At 38.2% G+C, this 22408-nt stretch overlaps 1 protein-coding gene across 1 annotated transcript; it reads right to left on the bottom strand.

Annotated features, from left to right (window-relative positions):
* Positions 1 to 1620: 1620 nt before the first annotated feature.
* LOC120072809 (pentatricopeptide repeat-containing protein At3g14730-like) lies at positions 1621 to 5396 on the bottom strand. The gene is made up of 2 exons (XM_039025322.2): positions 5056 to 5396; positions 1621 to 4599 (listed from the first exon to the last, which is right to left on the bottom strand). The coding sequence occupies exon 2, from the start codon at positions 4594 to 4596 to the stop codon at positions 2626 to 2628; it is 1971 nt and encodes a 656-aa protein (XP_038881250.2). The 5' UTR covers positions 4597 to 4599; positions 5056 to 5396; the 3' UTR covers positions 1621 to 2625.
* Between the last annotated feature and the right edge of the window lie 17012 nt (positions 5397 to 22408).

The following is a 22408-nucleotide window of genomic DNA, read 5'->3' as shown; positions in this document are numbered from 1 at the left end:
TTTAGTTTTTGTTGGTTTTCAGTAAAAAGGTAAGAAGACGAAGAGGTAAGGACAATTTACGTAATTTGGTATGGCGATGATGTCAACAGAGGGTCAATTGATATTGTTTTTTAAAAATTGGTCATTCGACATTTTGGACCCAAAAAAATGGGTCATCCGTACAAATTCCCAATTTTCCTTCTCTTTTTTTCTTTTTCTTTTTGCCTTGCCCGCTTAATGAGGCAACCCAAATATATGGATAAAGTTTCTTTAAAAACCTTAATTTCCCCCCTTTTTCCCTAAACCAAAATATATACATAAAAATTCTTTCCCTCAATAAACATACATAACTAAAATTCCTCACTACAACCCCAACAATTAAAATTTCAAAAGAATTTAAATCTCCACCAATATTCCAACTAAAACCCAAATGAAATCCACCCATTCTAAAACCAAAATTAAATTCAATTCTCATGTTTTTTACCAAGATTATTTAAATTAATTTAACCAAAATAAAAAAATTTCAAATCTCTAAAAGTCGAAATCCAAACCCGAATAATTCAAGATAAATAAATATAATTTCCTGAAATTTGGCTTGTTACAATTAACAAAGAAGTCTGAAGCAAGAATAAGAAGGGAAGGTGATAGCACTGAAAATGTATTATTTTCCTCTTCTTAATTCTAGGTCATTACTATGTTTAATGTCTTTATTTAGTGTTTTTATAGGTATCGAGTATCTTTGAGGTAGAATCCGTCGTTACGAGCTATTCGGGGTTAATTTGGAGCAATTAGGAACTAATTTAAGCAACCAGGCTTCAAAAGGACGTGAAAAGATGAAATGTCCTTGGATGTAGCGTTGCAATTTTGCTCAACCAAGCATTACGCAATGCTACAATGCAGTAGCCTCCACAATACTGAAAAACAGGGTAGCGTTGCAACGCTCCAATTATTGACGAAGGCGCGCACGAGGCCTCAAAGCGTTGCAACGCTGTGGCTACAATGTAAAGGATTCTTCTTCAATTTAGGGCAAGAGGATCAACCCTCAATCAGCTCCTAAGCTGATTTCTTCATCTTCTCATCTCTCCCACTTGTAATTTTTTCTAATTCCTTCCTTCCTCTCATGTAATTAGTGAAGATGGAGTTGAGATTTGTCTTCTTCGTCCCATTGGAAGGTAAGTCTAGGTTTTCTCTAGTTTAGAGGATTTTGGATTGAACTCTTTATAATTTTGGGAGGTTTACTTGAATGCAATTTTATATATCTTGATTATGAATTTCCTTTCTGATTGAATCGCTTTATAATCATATTTTCTCTTGATTGTCTGATAAACTACTTAGGATTTTGTGATTGAATGCTTGCAAGATTGGCTTGTAATATGTGACATAAAATTATAAGTTGGTTTTTAAGAAGCCAAAGGTTAAATAGGCTTACGATTTTTTTGTTTATAACAAATAGTATTATTCCTATTGACCTAGGGGAAACTTTATTGAATGTTTGGTTAGACAACTAAATTCTTCATCCTAGCGTAAGCCCTATAGCATAATGCGGTTAGGTAAATGTGTTTAGTATGGATTTATCTAGCATGTTTAACTAATTAGGTATTTAGGACCATTGGTTGGATGTCCAATCAATTGGGCCAGGCATAATTAAGAACTACAAAATTGCATTCGAATAATTTGATGAACAAGATTACATTGAGTCATTTTGATATTCGTCCTCTAAACTAGAACATCTCAGTTGATTGCATTTCTATATTTTATTTTCTTGCAATTCGACTTATCCAATCCACTCTCTCCCTCCTCATTTTTCCACTCTAAAAATGAATTTCGATGAATTAATCTTCCGCACTTCTCTGTGGTTTGAAGGGATGATAAAATTCCAAACCTATGTGTCAGAGGCTTGTGACAATGTAACAAAAGGAATGAGGTGTGTGAGAGAGGCCCATTTGAGGATTTCCTCTTCTTTGAAGTTTCTCCTAAAATTCAAAGACAAACCCATTGTCCTTGTTCCAAACATCCGCAATGGAGGACTCTTCAGATTCAGCAATGGCATACAAATTAGGAAAAATCTGAAAGAGGGGGCTGTCACCAAGCCATGTGTCAGACCAGAATGCAGTGGAGGCACCATTTCTTGGCTTACAAAGAATGTTAGAATATATTTGTTCCCTCTGCTTCAAAATGACCTTCCATGGGCTCTTGCAAGATGCAGGGATGGATTCTACAGTCTTAGTACCAAAGTGATTGGAGCCGTATTTTCCTTTGATGAGTTTTCTCCACAAGGCAGTTTTTTCCACACCAAATCTCCAAATCCCTTTAGCCAAGAGGGATCGATTTCATTGTTTATTGTCAACAATGCCCAAACCCCCGTGTTGAATGGGCTGTTTGAGAATATCCCACTTGAAAAGATGATTGACATGGTTGACTCTATTACTAGACCAAAGGAAACGGAAGAGCTGTTCAATTTTGTCCACCACAGAAGATGGGGCATGAAAGAGGGACAAAAAGTAAGAAGGTAAGTTGAATAGAATGGCATTGAGGAGGGTGATTCTACCTCCTTTAGAAAGGAAATTATGCTGCCAGGGTTGTAATTCCTTCCCAATTTTCAACAAAGGGAAAGATTACTGCAATTGAACATCATGCTGCCATGTCTCAATATAAATTCAAGGCTTCATCTAAAATGAATCCAATATCACACATTTGATTAGTCAATGCATTCAATTCTGAATGTGTCCTATCTCCGGTAAGAAAAACGTGCACCCCATCCTTGAGTTCAATCCAACTACAACCAGGTGTCTTCTTGACATTTTGTTCCTTCATTGTTTTTCTAACCTCCAACACCTCTTCATGTCGACCTATGACTCCATAAACATTGGACATCAATACATAACTCCCACAATGCTCTGGTTCAAGTTGCATTACTTGTCGTGCTGCAATTTCAGCCAACTCTGCATTCCCATGAAGTCGACATGCTCCCAATAAAGCCCTCCAAACGACGGGATTGGCTTGAATAGGCATTTTTTGGGTGATGTCATATGCATCCTCCAAATGCCCTGCTCGACCAAGCATATCAATTACACATGTATAATGCTCAATAGTTGGAATAACACCAAATTTAGATTCCATTTGAGCTAACAACAAACGCCCTTGAGACACAAAACCCGTATGATTGCATGCTGATAGAACTCCAACGAGCGTAACTTCATCTGGCTTAAATCCGACCTCACACATTCGAGAAAACATATCCAATGCCTTCATACCATAACCATGCATACCATAACCCATAATCATGATATTCCATGATGCCACGTCCTTATTGCTCATTTGATCAAAAACCTTGAGGGCATTGTACATACTTCCACATTTTGCATACATATCCATAACAGCATTATTTACAAGTAAATCATCTACAACTCCATTTTCATCATCCTTTCCCAATCCATTAACAATCATATATCCATGAATTTCTCTACCATGCATGAAGGCAGCCAAATGAGAGCAAGCTGGAAGAACGGTTGTAATGGTTACCAAATCTGGTAGAATCTCAGAGCCTAACATCTTATCAAAAAGCCTCAAGGTACCATCATGATCACCACATTGTTCATGAACTGATATAATTGAATTCCATGAGAAAATATCCTTCTCATTTATCATCTCAAAAATTATTAAAGCATCTCTAATATGTTTGCATTTCCCATACATATCAATTAATGCGTTTGAAACTGCAACTCCTGAATCATAACCCATTTTCATCACAATCCCATGAACTGTTTGCCCATTGTCTAAGTCTCCCCTTGAAGCAAAAATTGGTAAAATGCCAGTAGTAGTAAACCTACTAGGCGCAATCCCTTCTATATGCATTCTTCTGAAAACCTCTAATGCCTCGTCAAGGCAACCAATCTGGGCATACCCATTGATCATTGCATTCCAAAGTACGACATCTTTTATCGACATTTCTTCAAACACTTTTTGTGCATTCTCCATTGAGCCAATCTTCAAGTAAGTATTAACCAAAGCACTACCAACAAACACATCCAACTCCAACCCCATTTTAAACAAACATCCATGAATCTTCTTCACCTCCATAACCTCACAACAAGTTCTAACCACACATGGAAAAGTGTACTTATCAGGCATTACACCCTCTAACCTCATTTGCTCATAAAATTGAAACCCTTTGGAAGCAAGACCATTAGCAACAAACCCAGAAATTATAGCATTATATGCAAACACATTACGCTCATGACATGGATCATGGAAAACCAAAATGGCTTCCCTCATTTGACCACATTTGGAGTACATGTTGATTAAGCTAGTGATGGATGGAGGCGAAGGAGAAAAACCATAAGTGATCATTAGGGAGTGAAGCTGTTTTCCTTTGTTGAGATTCTTGTGGTCGGCACATGATTGTAGAAAAGCAATGCATGTGGTCACATTATCCAGCAATTGAAAAACTGAAAGCTTGGAAGGTCGTGAAGTAGAGAAACTAAGAAAGGAAGAGGGAAAACAGTAGTGCTTGGAGACAATTTTGGCGAAGATAATCTTTCTATTTGTTAAGCCCCAAGCTAAGCTATTGAGAACGTCGTCAAAAACTTTGCTTGGTTTTAACACATTCGAAATCATTACCTACAAAGACAACACACAAACCAAATAAATGAATCAAATCCACTGGCAACATACAAATGAGAGCAGTCACTTCAAATAGAGAGAATTTTCATAAACCATTGAGTTGGAATTTCATTAAAGTCTCTTCCTGTTTTCACGTTCTGTTTTTTAAAGTTAATTTTCGTCTCGTTCCTTTGGGTATTCTCTATTTTCTCATTCCCCACTTTATCTTGAGCAAACTTCTTGAGTCACCCAAAACATAAATGAAGATCACTTAGATATTTGGAACCTAAACCAGAACAAAATCTCCAACCCAAAAGCCTACAAATAACTTTTACCCAAACATAACTTGATTCGAAACCACCTCCAATCCTCCAAACAACACAATCCTAAGTCAATATCAATATTTGAGGATTAGAACCTAAAATTACATCATCATTAATTAGTCCAAAGAACCTTGGAACCATAAAGACTTACCAAATTTCTGTCAAAACAAGTTCTAATCGTTCTGGACCATCCCCGAAATCCTTCGAAACCCAATCCAATCAGAACTCCGGCCAAACCCACTGAGCAGCAGCGGTTGACGGACACTCGCGGCGGCGCGGTCTGCACGCCGGTGATTCAAACGGACACTCGCGGCGTGACTGTAGCAGGCGTGCCGACGGTCGGTGGGAGAACGGTGGACGGGCGTGCGCGACCGGCTGGCGGTGGTGGGTTGCTGGCGGAGGCTTAGAGCTTGAAGAGAGGGATAGAGACGTGTGAGAGGTTGGGGCTTTTGTTGGCATGACCGAAATTGGGAGGGGAAAACGAGATGGGTCTACTTTTTAAAAATGTGAGTTCTTTTACGGGAAATTTGTATGGATGATCAAATTTTTTTATCCAAAATGTCAAATGACCTATTTTTAAAAAATAATATCGATTGATCCTCTCCTAACATCATCGACATACCAAATTACGTAAATTGCCCTTACACTAGCCTCATGAGGTAAATCTCGCTCTCGTCTAATTAAACGCTCTCACTCTCGCTTAAAATTCTCTGGTTTGATGTGATTGTTTGTCAGTGTACGAATGATTTGACAATTTTCACGACGGAAGCCTCAAATCAAATCAATAATACCTAAACACAATACAATGGTGATTTCTTTAAACTCTAAACTTCATTTCAAAGGTGATTACTTATATAGTTTTCAATGGTATTTTGTTGAATGGAGATTTTTCGAACGGGGATTTCTAAGACAAGGCTTTTTCAGAACGGAACAGGTTTTTTAGAAAGGTGTTTCATTATTTTGGAGTCTTTTTATTTATTTTTGCTTTGTTATTTCTGGAAATGTAGCATTACGAAATTTTGTATTGGGAGAGAGTAAGAAAGATGAAGAGTAAGAGAGAGAGCAAGAGTAAGAGGGAGAGTGAGATTAAGAGAGAGCGAGATTACGCGAGAGAGCGAGATTACGAGAGATCGGGATTACGAGAGAGAGCAAGATTTTGAGAGAGAGATTAATAGAGAGAGCAAGAGTACACTTCAATTACTTGTACAACTTAATGGAAAATGTTCTCTTGCTTTGTAGGATGATAGAAAAGTGTCTACTTATTCGATATGAAGGTGATTGGGATGAGAATGGAAGTTCGTATATTGGGGGATAGTTGATAGGAATCATTGTGCCTCATACTTTGAAATATGAAGAACTTAAATCTCGCATTTACAGGGTTACAAATGTCAGTTCTTTAGAGTTTGATCTTATACTGAAAGTTAAATATAAGCTTGATTTAAAGCCCCTCCATAATACATAAGGAATGATGATGATGTTCGCTTCCTTATTTTGCGAGAAGAGCTTAGTACACTTCAGTTAATTGTAACGTTGAAATCTAATCAGGACGAAAATATTGGAATGGAGTTTGGAAATTTGAGTTATGATGATATGGCTGTGGACAGATAATACGAGGAATCATATCAGTTTCGTCGAGAAGAGGATGATATTCCATTGTCTACCAACACTGTACCATCAACATTATCACTAGACAACGATCGCACTAATCCAGCAAGATTGAATTCAAAATTGGGCAATACTTCAGTTGTTGGTAATGAGAGACCATCTAGATTCGATTATATGGATTGTGGTCCTTTAGTGGATGTGAATGAGCAACCAACAGGATTGAATGAAATGAATCATGATCATAGAGATGTGTTGTAGGATTGTATCAACAGCAGTGGAAGCACAAGGATCATCTAAGCACTCAAATTCACTAATTTTGGCATAATAAAAAGCATGCTTCTGTAGAAAAATGGGTTTCAAGACATACCTCTTGTAGAACTTCTTCAAAGCTCCTTCTCCAGCTGCAATCTTCTCCATATATTGTTGTAAACCATCTCAAGATCTTCCTCACTATTCTTTTGGTGCTCTAGATTGAGTTGTGGAACTCAAAATAAGCTTGAATCAAGGGATGAAGGAGAAAAGCTCACTGCTACAACCTTGTTGAAGAACCATTCTTCAAACCGAATTTTCTCTAAAATTCACTATAGATTGCATGCGCAATTTTCACTCCAATCTCTTCATTATATTGCAAATCAACATGCAAAGAGAAGAGTTGCATGAGTTGCATCTCATGCTAGGAGAAGACAAGGCCAAGATGTTGCTTTATGTGTGAGCTACTTGGTGATGGATAATGGAAAAAACCATTTTTCCATTTTATGTTTTCCAATTTTTCCAATTTTATCTAAAAATAAAAATTTGATTTTATAAATCTATTTTGATTTAAAAATAAAAATTTAATTAATTTCATAAATTAATTATTAAATAAAACTTAATTAATTTAATATCAAATATTAAATTAATTTTAACACATATCCATCTTTATATATTTAAATCATATTTAAATATATAAATTCTCCTATTCCGTTTAATTCTAAAATTAAACATGTAATTATATCTCATATAATTACTAATTCCCTTAATTCTAATTTGAACGTTTCAAATTAATTTATCACGCTATTCTAGAGCTAGTCCATTATGAGCTAGTAGGAGGACCTCGCGGACCTACAGACCATGGGCTCCAACGATCCGAGATTAATCGGCTAAACTCATTAGACCAAATTAATCCCCATTCGTTAACTAATAGGTCATTCCACTAAAGCCCATAGTTGCACTCCCCTCACTGTAGATATATTATGTCTACATGATTTAACCATAATCAGCAAGTCGATCCTTCACAGGTTGTTCGTAATAACGGCTAGGTCAAATATCTGTTTTACCCCCGAGATTACGTCTTATTCTTCAAGTCCCTACTGATCTTCTAATGAACAACTGGTTTGTGATCTAATCACCAAACCAAACTCTCTCAACCCAGTGAGAGGGTGGGGCCCCTTGTTCAAGACCTGGATTCAGTACTTGAGCGAAAAACCTTTCCTATCCCTAAATCGGGTAGGCGTGAATTCCACCTTGCATCCTATGTTCTTAGCTATCTATCTGATTTTACCCCTGGAATGGGAGTTTTATTGAGCTGACGTTGTTGAGTCAACCCTCAACTATGCAAATCTAAAGGCAATCCCGAATAAATAGGAGTTCATAGTTTTCTCAAGATTAAGATCGAGTTCCCTAGGTCATCTAGGTGAAATAGTCAGTCTTAAACAGTAAACAACGTTATAAAGTAAGAGTGACTTATTTCTTGGTCCTGATCTTATGCAAACTCATTGCATAGGACGCCCCCACTCCTCATGTCATAACATGTACGAATTAGGTCACATCGTATGTAGCACTTTACAACTCTTTGTAACAACTACAGAGTAGGCCGCATCCAATGGTGTTACCAAAATAAGGTACCCAACCTCATTCATGTACCATAGATCATTTTGACTATTTACTCGAACCCGATCCACTCTTATGTCTCCACATAAATTTCAAGTACTCATATAATAGTCATGGGTCTTCGTTTATTGGATTTAGACTTTCATACAATTTATGAGATCAATAACAAGTATATTGATAATAGAAAATGTTTATCATTTTACAAACTGCGAGTTTTAGGACATAAAACCCAACAATACTCCTACTTGGACTAAAACTCCAGTGGATCAATATATACAAATATATACAATGTTGAGTTTACATGGAGAGAATAAAATGTACAAATACAATAAACTAGGGCATCACAATACCCATCAATTCTCCCACTTGCCCTAGTGATATAAAACTCGTAGACCTAATCCTACTAGGTGACCCTCGAACACTTTAGCCGAGAGGGCCTTCGTAAATGGATCAGCTATGTTTCTTTTGCTTATTCGCTTACAGCAACATACTCAGCTTCCATTGTGGAGTCCACAATACAACTCTGCTTGATGCTTCTCCACACAACTGCCCCTCTGTTAAGAGTGAATACTGACCCTGAAGTTAATTTCCTCGAATCAATATCGGTCTGAAAGTCAGAATCGGTGTATCCAGTAAGGATCAGATCCTTAGGACCATACACGAGCATATAATCTCTCATTCTTCGAAGATACTTGAGAATGTTTTTAATAGCAGTCCAATGGTCATGACCAGGATTGGACTGAAATCTGCTGACAATTCCTACAGCGTAGCATATATCAGGACGAGTACACAACATTGCATACATCAAACTTTCAACTGCAAATGCATATGGTATTTGATTCATCTCCTCAATTTCTTGAGGTGTCTTAGGACTCTACTCCTTAGACAAGTGAATTCCATGCTTGAAAGGTAAAGATCCTTTCTTAGAATTTTACATTTTATACTTAGATAAAATCTTGTCTCTATAAGATGTTTGAGATAATGTCAATGTTCTGTTCTTGCGATTCCGAACTATTCGGATTCTAAGAATATACTCTGCTTCTCCCAAATCTTTCATTTGGAATTATGAAGCCAGCCATCTCTTAACGTCAGCTAGATATTCTACCTCATTCCCAATGAGCAAAATATCATCAACATACAACACCAAAAAAGTGATAGTTTTGTTGACGATTTTCTTGTATACATAGGGTTCGTCACATTTGGTTTGAAGCCATAAGATTTGATTGCAACGTTAAATCTCATATTCCAGGATCTAGAAGCTTGTTTTAATCCATAAATGGATCGATTAAGCTTACAAACGTTTTGCTCTTGACCCTGCTGTATAAACCCTTCTGGTTGAGACATATAGATACTCTCTTCAAGATAGTCATTCAGAAAAGCTATCTTAACATCCATTTGCCATATTTCATAAAATGTGGCTATGGACAAAAGTATTCTAATAGACTTTATCATGACAACTGAAGAGAAGGTTTCTTCAAAAACTAACCCCTCTCTTTGGGTAAACTCTTTTGCCACAAGTCTAGCTTTGTAGGTCTGTACCTTACCAGCTTGGTCTCGTTTTCTCTTGTAGATCCATTTGCAACCAATGGATTTTGCCCCTTCTGGTTGATCTACAAGATCCCAGACAGAATTGAAATACATAGATTCCATTTCAAGGTCCATGGCTTTAATCCATTGGTCTTTGTCCACATCGTTCATTGTGATGCTCCATCCCAGCGTTGCAAGGCCATGGATTGATTATATGTCATATGGTATACCATATAGTTGAAATCCCACCTTAGGTTATGCATTGGTCATGCATCATCTCTATATTGTAAGAGTTATGATATAGTAGTTTGTATGACTTTAAATTACATAAGAGCATGCTCATGCATCATATAATATAAGAGTTATATTTATGCATGCATTAAGCATAGACATGCATCATCTTTATATTATAAGTGTTATAGTATACGGGTGTGTGGAAGCATGTTTGCTTAGTTCATTACCAAGTATATAAGAGTTATATATAGTAATGAATGGACATTGCATGAAGTATGGCACATAGGTTAAATTTATAAAAGTTATAAATACCTAGTTGTGCATGGTAATGTGAATGTGTTTTGACTGTTTCTTTTATAAGTGTTATAAAGGAAATTAGAACTAAAATCAATAAGAAAAACATGCATGCGAACTTAGGCTTGAATTATGGTTTTAAAAGAGTTTTAAAACTTGGTGGAGATAGACCTAAGATCACGGTTCTAATGAGATTAGCAACCTAAGGTTTAATCTTTTAATCAGTTTAATAGGATTAAATTGACTAACAAAAGATTAAATATGTAGCAAATCTATCTATAAGAGACCTTTTGTCTAAGGCGAGTTCTGTCTAGGCTGGGGTATTTAAGCTGACAAAAATAGAACACCCCTACCTGGGAACCTATCTAGAAAAGTGAATTAGATAGATTTGATGCATGCATGCAAATTTGAGGACAGTTTGTTAAAGAATTTAATGGGACTACTTCAACTTATTTAATTTTAAAGACAAGAGCTGTTTTGAGCAAATTAAATTGACTTAGATAAAATCAGTAGTCGGATGGTCTAAGTTAATGAATCTCGAGGTAGAACATTCAATGGGAGGTACTTGGGATATATGATACTTCATTTCAACCTCTTCGTGTTTCTCCCTTTATGTTTACACCGTGAGATCTATCCTCAGCCTTATGGCACCCTGGGAGTATCCCCCTAAAGGATGGTGTTTAGATAGGTCAATATCAAGGTGAATGGAGAGAATGTTCATAGTAAGTGAGAGTGGGACGTGCGACAACATATCCCCTGGTTTCTCTCGTAAGGTTGGATAATGTTTCTGTGCATCGCCTCGAGGTACCCTGGGAGTGTTCCTCTATAGGATGGCCATTTTGCACGACTATTTATATGATCTCCTATATAGGATAAGGTCGCTTTAATCTCTTGTCCTAATCTACCTTTTCCCTACAGTAGGTGCATTAGGGCGGAACTCTAGGGTCAAAAATGAGGGGTTATGCTTACGTGGAATTGTTAAAGGTTAACAGTTCTTGACTGAAAAATGGTGACTGTTGAGAGTGTCTCATCCCAGTGAAGGGGCATCTGATCACCCCACCGGTGACGTTTGTCCTGCCTCGTTGGGGCATCCTTTCAAAATAGAAATCTTTTCACTTAGGGCACTTGGAAACTAAAATGTGGTATTGCATAGACTCATTAAGTTTGTTCGTTTTTCAGCAATGTTAGTATGGCTACAGCCACATTATCTTTTTTAAGCGTCGACAAATTGACTGGCGAGAACTATGCTAGTTGGAAACACACGATCACAACCATTTTAATCATCGATGACCTGAGGTTCTTCCTTACGAAGGAATGTCCTTCTATTCCACCTCAAAACACCACTCGAAATGTTTGAGAGGCTTATGAGCGTTGGACACGGGCGAACGAGAAGGCCCGAGCTTGTATCTTGGCTAGTCTTAATGACGTTTTGGCCAAGAAGCATGAGCCTATGGTTTTAGCGCATGAGATCATGGAGTCCCTGTAGGGAATGTTCGGACAACCGTCTGGACAGCTCAAGCATGAAGCTCTGAAATGCATCTTCAACTCCAAAATGGTGGAAGACACCTCTGTTCGTGAACATGTGCTGAATATAATGGTCCACTTCAATGTGGCAGAGATGAATGGGTCACGCATCTATGAGGACAGCCAAATTAGCATCATCATGTATTCGTTGCCAACTTCTTGCACTTTTTTAGTAATGCGATACTGAACAAAGTGGACTATACCCTTACAACTCTCCTCAACAAGTTGCAGACATTCCAATCCTTGCTGAAAAGTAAAGAGAAGAAGGTAGGTGAGGCAAATGTTGCTTCATCTTCAAAGAAGTTTTATAAGGGTTCGACCTCAGGAACAAAGTCTGCACCTTCTACTTCTAACACTTCCAAGTTGAAGAAGAAGAAGGGTGGTAAGGGGGGAAGGCACCTGCTAACCCATAGTCTGTCACACGGCGGGGAAGGCGACTAGCCCCCACTGACAAAGGAAAATATTTCCATTGCAACTAGGATGGGCACTAGAAAGGGAACTGTCCTCACTGAATCAAGGAGAAGAAGAAGACTAAGGCCAAGGCAAAACAAGGTAAATGTGATTTACTAGTTTTGGAAACTTGTTTAGTGGAGAATGATGATTCTGCCAGGATTATTGACTCTGGGGCCACTAATCATGTTTGTTCTTCTTTTTAGGGGATTAGATCCTAGCGGCAGCTTGAGGCTAGAGAGATGGCGATGCGGGTAGGCACCAGGCACGTCGTCTTAGCTGTGGCAGTGGGAGGGCTCCAGTTGACTTTACAGAAAAAGTTTATCATTTTGAATCCCGAGTTAAAATGGAACTTCATTTCTGTAAAGTTTCTGATACAGTATAAATATACTCTTAATTTTGGTTTGAATAAAGTGTTTATTTATAAAGATGGAGTTGAGATCTGTTTAGCAAAACTGGAATACAACTTGTATGTGCTAAGGCCGCTAGCAACGAGTTTCCTCCATAACATAGAGATGTTTAAAACTGTCGTAACTCAAAATAAACGACAAAAGGTTTCTCCTAAGGAAAATTTCCAACTTTGGCACCTTCGATTAGGGCACATCAATCTCAATAGGATTGAGAGGTTGGTGAATAATGGACTTCTAAGCGAGTTAGAGGAAAATTCTTTACCGGTGTGTGAATCTTGCCTTGAGGGCAAGATGACTAAAAGACCTTTTACTGGAAAAGGTTATCAAGACAAAGAGCCTCTAAAGTTAGTTCATTCTAACCTTTGTGGTCCGATGAATGTGCGAGCCAGGGGAGGCTATGAGTATTTCATCACTTTTACTGATGATTACTCTCGGTATGGGTATGTTTATTTGATGCAACGGAAATTTGAATCCTTGAAAAGTTCAGAGAGTTCAAGGTTGAAGTTGAAAACGTATTGGATAGACAGATTAAAACACTTCGATCGGATCTGGGTGGAGATTTTTTGGATTCGAAGTTCTAGAACTATTTGATAGAACATGGAATCGTTTCCCAACTCTCAGCGCTAGGTACACCTCAGCAGAATGGTGTAGCGAAGAGGAGAAACAGAACCTTGTTGGATATGGTTCGGTCGATGATGAGTTATGCTTCCTTATCGAACTCGTTTTGGGATTTTTCAGCGTATATCCTCAACTGTGTTTCTTCCAAGAGTGTTATGAGAACACCTTTAGAGTTATGGAACGGGCGTAAAGCTAGTTTGCGTCACTTCCGTATATGAGGTTGCCCAACACATGTGTTTGAGGCTAATCCAAAGAAATTGGAAATACGTTCGAGGTTCTGTCTCTTTGTAGGTTACCCCAAAGGTACACGAGGGGGTTACTTTTATGATCCTACAGAAAATAGAGTGTTTGTGTCGATGAATGCCACCTTCCTTGAGGAGGATCATATGAGGGAACATAGTCCATGTAGTAAGATCATGTTGCGTGAACTTTCCAACGAAACTAATGAAACTTCAACAAGAGTTGTTGAAGGGCCTGCTCCTTCAACAAGAGTTGTTGATGGTAGTTCATCTAGTAGATCAGTTCCATCTCAAAAGTTGAGGGAACCTCGACGTAGTGGGAGGGTTGTGAACCCACCTGTTCATTATATGGGTTTCACGGAAATCCTAGCCATGGTAGCCGATGGTGACGTTGAGGATTCGGTGTCTTATCAGAAGGCAATGGAGGATATTGACCAGGATGAATGTGTGAAAGCCATGGATCTCGAGATGGAGTCGATGTACTTCAACTCAGATGGGATCTTGTAGATCAACTTGATGGGGTAAAACCTGTAGGATGTAAATGGATCTACAAGAGGAAATAAGGTGCCGATGGGAAGGTGCAAACCTTCAAGGCTAGACTTGTGGCAAAGGGTTATACCCAGGTGGAGAGAGTCGACTATGAGAAGACTTTCTCGCCTGTTTCCATTTTGAAGTCTATCTGCATCCTCACGTTCATTGCCTCATATTATGACTATGAGATATGGAAAATGCACGTCAAGACTACCTTTCTGAATGGTAATCTTGAGGAGACCATTTATATGGTGCAGCCCGAGGGATTCATAGTCCAAGGTCAAAAGAAAAAGGTTTACAAACTAGATCGGTCCATTTATGGGCTGAAATGGGCATCTCAATCTTAGAACATTTGGTTTGATACTGCGATTAAATCGTATGGCTTTGGCAAAAACGTTGATGAGCCTTGTGTCTACAAGAAAATCATCAACAATTCAGTAGTTTTCCTAGTGTTGTATGTAGACGATATCCTACTCATTGGGAATGATGTAGGTCTACTAACATCAGTTAAGAACTGGCTAGCAATCCAATTCCAAATGAAAGATTTAGGAGAGGCTCAGTTTGTTTTTGGTATTCAGATCTTTCAGGATCGGAAGAATAAAGTGCTAATGTTGTCTCAAGCATCGTACATTGACAAGATGTTGCTCAAGTACTTGATGCAGATCTCCAAAAGGGGCCTACTGCCTTTCAGGCATAGAGTTACATTGTCTAAGGAAATGTGTCCTAAGACACCTCAAAAGGTTGAGGAGATGAGACAGGTCCTCTGTGCATCTGTCATTGGTAGTTTGATGTATGCGATGTTGTGTACTAAACCAAACATCTGCTTTGCTGTGGGGATTGTTAGTAGGTATCATTCTAATCCAGGACAAGGTCACTGGACCGCAGTCAAGAAAATCCTCAAGTATCTTTGGAGAACGAGGGACTACATGCTCGTGTATGGATCTATGGATTTGATCCTTACTGGATTTACGGACTCTGACTTTCAGATTGATAAGGATTCTCGGAATTTCACTTCAGGGTCAGTTTTCACTTTTAATGGAGAAGCTGTAGTGTGGCGAAGCACTAAGCAGGGGTGCACTGCCGACTCCACGATGGAGGCCAAGTATGTAGCGGCTTGTGAAGCTGTTAAGGAGGTCGTTTGGCTCAAGAAGTTCCTGACTAATCTGGAAGTTGTTCCAGACGTGTCTAGGCCCATCACCCTCTATTGTGATAATAATGGTGCTGTGGCGAACTCCAGGGAGCCCAAAAGTCACAAACACGACAAACATATAGAGCGAAAGTATCATCTCATCCGCAAGATAGTGCATCGAGGGGACGTGATAGTCACGAAGATCGCTTCGAAGCACATTGTTGTTGACCCGGTTATGAAGACTCTCACGGCTACATTTTTTTAGGGTCACCTTTAGAGCATGGGTCTACGGGACTGCTCGCGGCTGGACTAGGGCAAGTGGAAGATTTTTGTACTGGGCCTTAGTGCCCTAGTTTATTGTTTTGTACTTGTTGTAATGTGCACCCTACTCGCTTCAGGACAAGTGGGAGATTGTTGGGGCTAATGCCCTAAACTCTCGTTGGGTTCTGTAGTTTGTAAACACATGTATTGAATAAACACTTGTGATGTAATAATATGATATATTTTCTTTACTGTTGTCTATGAAACATGAGATGTTTTATTTGATTTACCATAAACCAATAAACTAAGATCCCTAGTTGGCGTTGTAACTTAAGCATGTATGTGGAGACTTACAGGTGGATCAAGCCTTAAGTGATAACAAAAATGGTCTGTAGTATATGGATATATGAGGGAAACTTTATCCTGGTGACACTATGGATGCGGCCCACTTTGTAGATTATTACATGAGTTGTGACATGCTACAGATGATCTGATCCTAATCATTCATGTGGAGGCATGCGAGCGGGGGCGTCCTATACAAAGGAGTATGTATAAGACCGAAAAACGAAGTGTTATAGTCTCGTTATATAACGTCGTTCATGACAATAACTTCACTTCACTAAGATGACCATAGGTAACATGACCTTAATCCTGAGTGAGTTGGGAACTCCTGCCTTTGAGGGCAGTCTTTTGATTTGCATGGGTGCGAGTGGCCAAATTGCCGACTCAAACCTACCACTTTGGGTTTCGTCTGATTTGGGAGCTGGAAACTCAGCTACATAAGATGGAATTCACTCCTTCCTCGAAGCAGGGGTAAGTAGATACATTGCTCCCTTAAGGGCTGATTCTGGGGCTTGAACGATGTGGCGCCACACACCTTCTCATGAGCCGAGAGGTGTCCACTCATAGTAGAACTATGAGATTTGGTTCATTAGAGGGATGAGTGGTACTTAAGGAGTTAGATGTAACTACAAGGAAAAAAGGGTAAATTGGCCCAGCTGTACTTACGAGCATCTGTGAAGGGTTATCATACTGTTGACTGGTTATATCCGATGGACACAGAAATATATTTGTGGTGAGAAGAGTGCAGTGTCGATTTTTAGTGGAGTGCCCGACAGTTAACAGATGGTGGATCTCGTGGCTAAAGAGTTTAGTCAGCTATTCACGTACAGTTAGAGCTTCAAGCTACGAGTCTATAAAGTCCTCTTGGTATCTCAATGAATTTAAGTTGAGAATCAGTTTTTGGGTCAATTTGAAGTGCTAAAATTGACAAGAGGGAGTTTGATCATATATGATATGATGAAACTAGTTCAATATATGATATAGTTGACATGATGTATGAGATATATTAATTGGAGGAAAAGGATATAAATATGATTTATATCAAGTAAAGGAGAAAATGACTATGGTTTAAATGTTGTATAGATGTGATAATAAAACTATAGGTTATAAATATAATATGATAAGTTAGTTATTATATTTATTTATAATTAAAACAATTATGAGATAATTGTTGGTGGTTTTCTCCATAACCGTGCATGAAAGTGGGCGGTTGCATTCAATTTTCATAACTGAAAGGATAAAATGAAAAATGTTTTCATTTTTGCAAGAATCGCTTAATCGTTTCATAATTGTGCACTGCCTATCGTTTAGCTCATGACAGCCTCAAGTGTTTCCTAAACGATCGTGTACAAATGCAGTTTCCTAAACGATCGTGTAGCTTTTAATAAGCGATCACGTGCCTGAGCGAGATTTACTAAACGATTGTGTAAACGATCAAGACATATTACCTAAATGATCGTGCATCTTTTCTAAACGATCAAGCACAAGTCTATATGATAGACTCTAAACTCTCCCACTTGCTTGGTCGTTGAAAACGATCATTCTTTCCTCCTTCCTTCTACCAAATCCAACAGAGCCCACACCTTCTGGATTGTCACTCTGAGAATACCAAGGTCACTGAGTGGTGGTGTCCAAGTTGTTGCTTGTTCGTGTAGAAGATCGTTCGGTGTTGAGTGACAACGAGAGATTTGGGTAGACAACTGGCTTGGCGATCATAGCAACAATGAAAGGTGTTGTTTCAAGCGAGAGTGAGAAAAAGACAGAAGAAGAGTTCTTCAAAGGTATGTCTCTCGTTACTTTGTATTTAATTGTTGAAAGCATGTCATAATTTATTCTAAAATGCATAACTTATATGTATGTTTGTGAATGCTTATATTTCTATCACAACGAATTGGAACAATCTTGCTTCCGCTTATAGATTTTCTTCGATAAGAGTTCCTTCAAAATTATGTTCCCAGCTCCCTACTCAATCAAGTCCACAAAATTGTAGGCATATTAATTCAACGACATAAGCCACTTTCACTCATGAAAATCAAGGAACGAGCCCTCAAAGACAGGAGTTCATAACTTTGTATAGGATACCCTCACTCACATGCCTCTACATGAACGATTTGGATTACATCGTTTGTAACAATTACAAACTATTGTAGCCTTTTTCTTGGAATTATGAAAGCTTATAAGTAGAATATACGTCAATAATGCCAAGAATTCATGAGGAAAAATGAGCTTGCATCGATCAGCACAAAAATCCTCACTAATCCCATACCATGCGTTCTTCTGCGTCAAAGTTTCTATTTTTTGTAGATATTACAGGAATTGATCGCATGCGTCGGTCCCAGACCGCTACAAGGTTGACCGCACGAGTTAATTGTCATAGAGATTAGTTCGCCGCATGGAATGTTGCGTCCACAGAGTGATAATTGTGATAGATGACTATTTGTAAGGTAGATGGAATGCGTTGACACCTCGGGAGAAATAAGCTCGAACGCATACCTTAGAAGTATCAACAAGATAAGGTGATGTTGACATTGTCCATACCGCGACAAAGGTAGCAGTGAGTCAGAACGCAATCATTAATGTTGTCGGCGTTTGAGCTCTATAAATAGCGTCTTGGAGCTTCACTTCAATATATCCGAGCTTCTACCTTAAGGCAGATCCTTGTGATCACAGATGAGAGTATGAGCAGACACTCTTTGAGGAGTCTCCACCTCCACAGCCCCTTTCAAGTGACGACCGGAGTTATGCCGGAGATAGAGCTTGAGAGAGACTTCTCCACCATCCATCCATGGCACCACCAGCAGCCTTGACGCGTTTCAGATGAAAAGCAAGAGATTGTTTTCATCTAGCCTTCCACCTCTCCTCTTATCTCTGTATTGTATTACATCTTGGCTTAAGACATTAATACATTTTGTAATCATGCATCTCTTAGTTCCTTTAGTTCCATCTTCTTCTTTTACATTCATCGCTTAGTTATCAAAGGTAGTCACATACTCAATCATGCAGCCTAGAGATAGGACGCATGTAACATCCCACCGAGAGGTGTGCGTTGCAGGAGTATAGTGAGTTAATCTTCTTCGCTTCGTGTGAGGCGGTAGCAACGCTTGTCTATAAGCCGTCGCAATGTCTATGAGCTGATTAGCCGCAACTAACTGCCTGAGAGGGTGAGTAGTGGAACGCACTAAAGCAAAGTAAGATTGTTCCTAAAGATAGGCACGATCTTATGCTCAACACAACCATGCATTATAGAGATATAGGCATGTGGCTGGCCACCGAGAGGTGTGCGATGCGTTAGTGTGGCGAGCTGGGATTACTCGAGTGACCTAACATAATGAATATTATTATGCGTTAACAACTGCTACATCTCTACCAATTCTCATAGCTAAATTTCCATTGCTCAATATGTTTAGTTAGTAGTAGGAGTAGCGCATAATCCTTTTAAATTCTGTCTTTTTACTTTTATTCATCGCCTCAAACACATCACTTCACAAACATTATTGAGTTACAAGTCCCTGTGTTCGCCCTCTGATCATCCCGAGAAACTTGCATTCTCGTTATACTTGGCGAGAGAGCAAGAAAACTTGTGACAGGAACGCATGGTCATCGCATACATGCTTAAACATATATTGTATATTTTCTAATCCAACGCGACCATCGACGCATGGAGATCAACGAATAGTATATGATAAGCATATTTATTTTCCTCTCCCTTTCCCCAATGCACCATCTTGCCTTATGTTTCTCCACTTCTGTTACGACCCAACCTTTCGAGTACTCTAATAAGGGTCATTACTCATAATATACATTTAAAACCCAAATATTTTGACCATAAAATTCATAAAAACAATAAAGACAATTTTTCAAAATTAACTAGAAAATAAATAAATAAGTAAAACTTTTAATCGGGGTCCCCTAAAAAAACATTTACAAAGAATATTATTCAAAACATCAAAATATTCTGTCTGGCAATAAATTATAAATTTTCAAAACTTTCAAATGACCAAAGACATGGACTGAGCGGAAGCGATTTCTTTTGTCCCCATATAGCTCTATCACGGGTCCCGTCCATCACTCACTGGCCTGTTTCTATCATTACCTGAAAAACATAAAGTAAAAATGATGAATATAAAAATACTCAGTAAGTAACTCCACTACCAAGGTCATGTTATGCATTTATTTCCTATAAATGTAAACATGTAGGTGGGACACACACATAATGATTAACTGCCCACTTTTAGTCGTTCCAGTGATTATGCCCGTTTTAGCCTTACCGTCCACCCCTATCATCATAATGGAAAGGGTGAACTTGGTTCGTTCAATTCTGAGGAAGAAGACAAGATCACTGGGAATGAATGGGAATAGTGAAGTATATATTCGGGGTTCCCCAATAAATCCCTCATATGGAGGAGACTGGGCCCTCTTCTAATTCGTCAATACGAGAAGCAAATTGTTGTGTGAAGGAATCAACCCCTGGCACATTTAGGTTTTGAGTGTGCTGTCTTCCTAGCTAAATTTCTTTTTCATTACATTGTGCATGTCCTCCAAAAGAATATTTATAAATATATCACTAATGAAAGTCTTGTGAGGAAAGCAATCCTACTCATCCATCAGCTCCTCTCGTAGATCGGTGCAGTTTTACAAAGCGTCTAAGCACAATTCACTCGCGTTGAACGGTTTACCCTGCCCTAGCACGGAGATGTAACATGGTTATGACCCGTCGGTCCATTTTCACATGTTTCTTCACCTTTGTATGCTAAAAGCAAAGATAACTTGCCACTTTTATCATCTTTCTCAACAAAATTTGCATTTTCTTCAAATTTCTGCATTTCCAAGAATAGTGGCCAATTTATGGCAATTATAACATACAACTTGGTTTTTTTTGTTTTTTTTTATCATACCTCTTATCATTATTTGATATTTCTCCATTTTACCTCAAGTAATTTTTTCTTCCACAACCTCTTAATGAATTAAAGTTTGAATTACTCTCATCAAATTTTCTTTGATCGTAGTTTCCTCGACCTCGAACTCTGAGATCACCACGTTCACGATTGCTACCACGTCTTTGACCTCGATTATCTTTTTCTTGGCTATCTTCTTTATCTCTCAACTGTAACTTTGACTGAAAAAGTTGCTCAATTGTCTATTTATTCTTCTTGAGAAGCTTCTCTTCATGGGCTTGTAAAGTACCTGTAAGTTGATCAACCGACATTGTACTCAAATCCTTTGATTCTTCAATAGCTACAACGATAAACTTAAATTATTCGTCCAATGAGCGAAGTATGTTTTCTTCTACTTGCCATCATTTATTGTCTCACCATATCTCTTTATTTCATTTACTAGTGCTAAAAATCTTGAAGTATAATGTAAAATTAATTCAGACTCCTTCATATGTAATTATTCATAATCACCTCTTAAGTTTTGGAGGCGAACCTTCTTGACTCAATCTACTCCTATATCAGTATTCTCCAAAATTTATCATGCTTGGTTTGGTAGTTGCTTCATAGATCTTCTCCAAAATTTGGATCATCAATGACTTATGATGGTGAGAGACTTTAGTCTTTTTTTCTACTATTTTGCAAAGCTTCTCGTTAAGCTTGATTCAAAGCCACACCACTTTCTCATTCTTTATAACCATTATTAACAATGTCTCATGTTTGTGAACCAAGTAGAGCTTTCATACGAATACACTAGTTGCTATAATTTTCTTTCACAAGAAAAGACACTTGAAAGGGAACTAAGTTGTTATTTTCCATTTGCAAAAACAAATATTGTTTTTTAAACTCAAACTCTTATACCACTATATCGAAAGCGTGTGATACTCACAAATAAATAATCAACAAAAGAATATTTAAAAGAAAAGAAAACACTTATATTTGGAAACTTTACAAACTTGGTTCACACACCTTATTTGAGATGTCACTCTACTAAAGGTATGTAGTTGCACTCTTATGCATTGTAAGTCGATTTTTTACGAGTTGTCGTAACTTTAATTGAGTCAAATGTTCATTTTATCCTTGTAATTATCTTGCTCCTTAAGTACCATCGGTCTTCTAATGAACAATATGCTCATGACCCAATCATAAACCAAGTTCCTCTCAGACCAGTATGAGCGCAGAGCATCATTGTTCAAGTCCCAATTGACCAAGTTCCCAAAATGATAAGGCTTATTGAATCAGCTACTAGGGTCATTCTCACTCATGCAAATCAAAGGATGGACCCTCAAATCACTCAAGGTGATTGAGCATATGACATGTGAAATATTAATATCTTCAAGATTTATAAAGAGGGATTAAATATATTACGATCTAGTATTGTATAAACTTTTTGTATAAGATACCCTTGTATACTTCCACATGAATGATTTGGCTCAAACCATTTGTAATAATAAAAAAGTGAATCGTATTCATAGTGTCGCCAAGATAAGACACCCGACTTTATCCATATAATGTTCCTTTGGGTTATTTCTTCAACATG

The sequence above is a fragment of the Benincasa hispida genome, chromosome 3, assembly GCF_027475165.1.
Source record: "Benincasa hispida cultivar pf3 chromosome 3, pf3_genome.v1.1, whole genome shotgun sequence".
NCBI lineage: Eukaryota > Viridiplantae > Streptophyta > Magnoliopsida > Cucurbitales > Cucurbitaceae > Benincasa > Benincasa hispida.
The sequence above is the reverse complement of the archived record's forward strand: the minus strand, read 5'-3'. Positions and strand labels throughout refer to the sequence as shown.

Coding starts and splice junctions, on each gene's coding strand:
- LOC120072809 (XM_039025322.2), bottom strand. CDS start 4,596: ATGATTTCGAATGTGTTAAAACCAAGCAAAGTTTTTGACGACGTTCTC.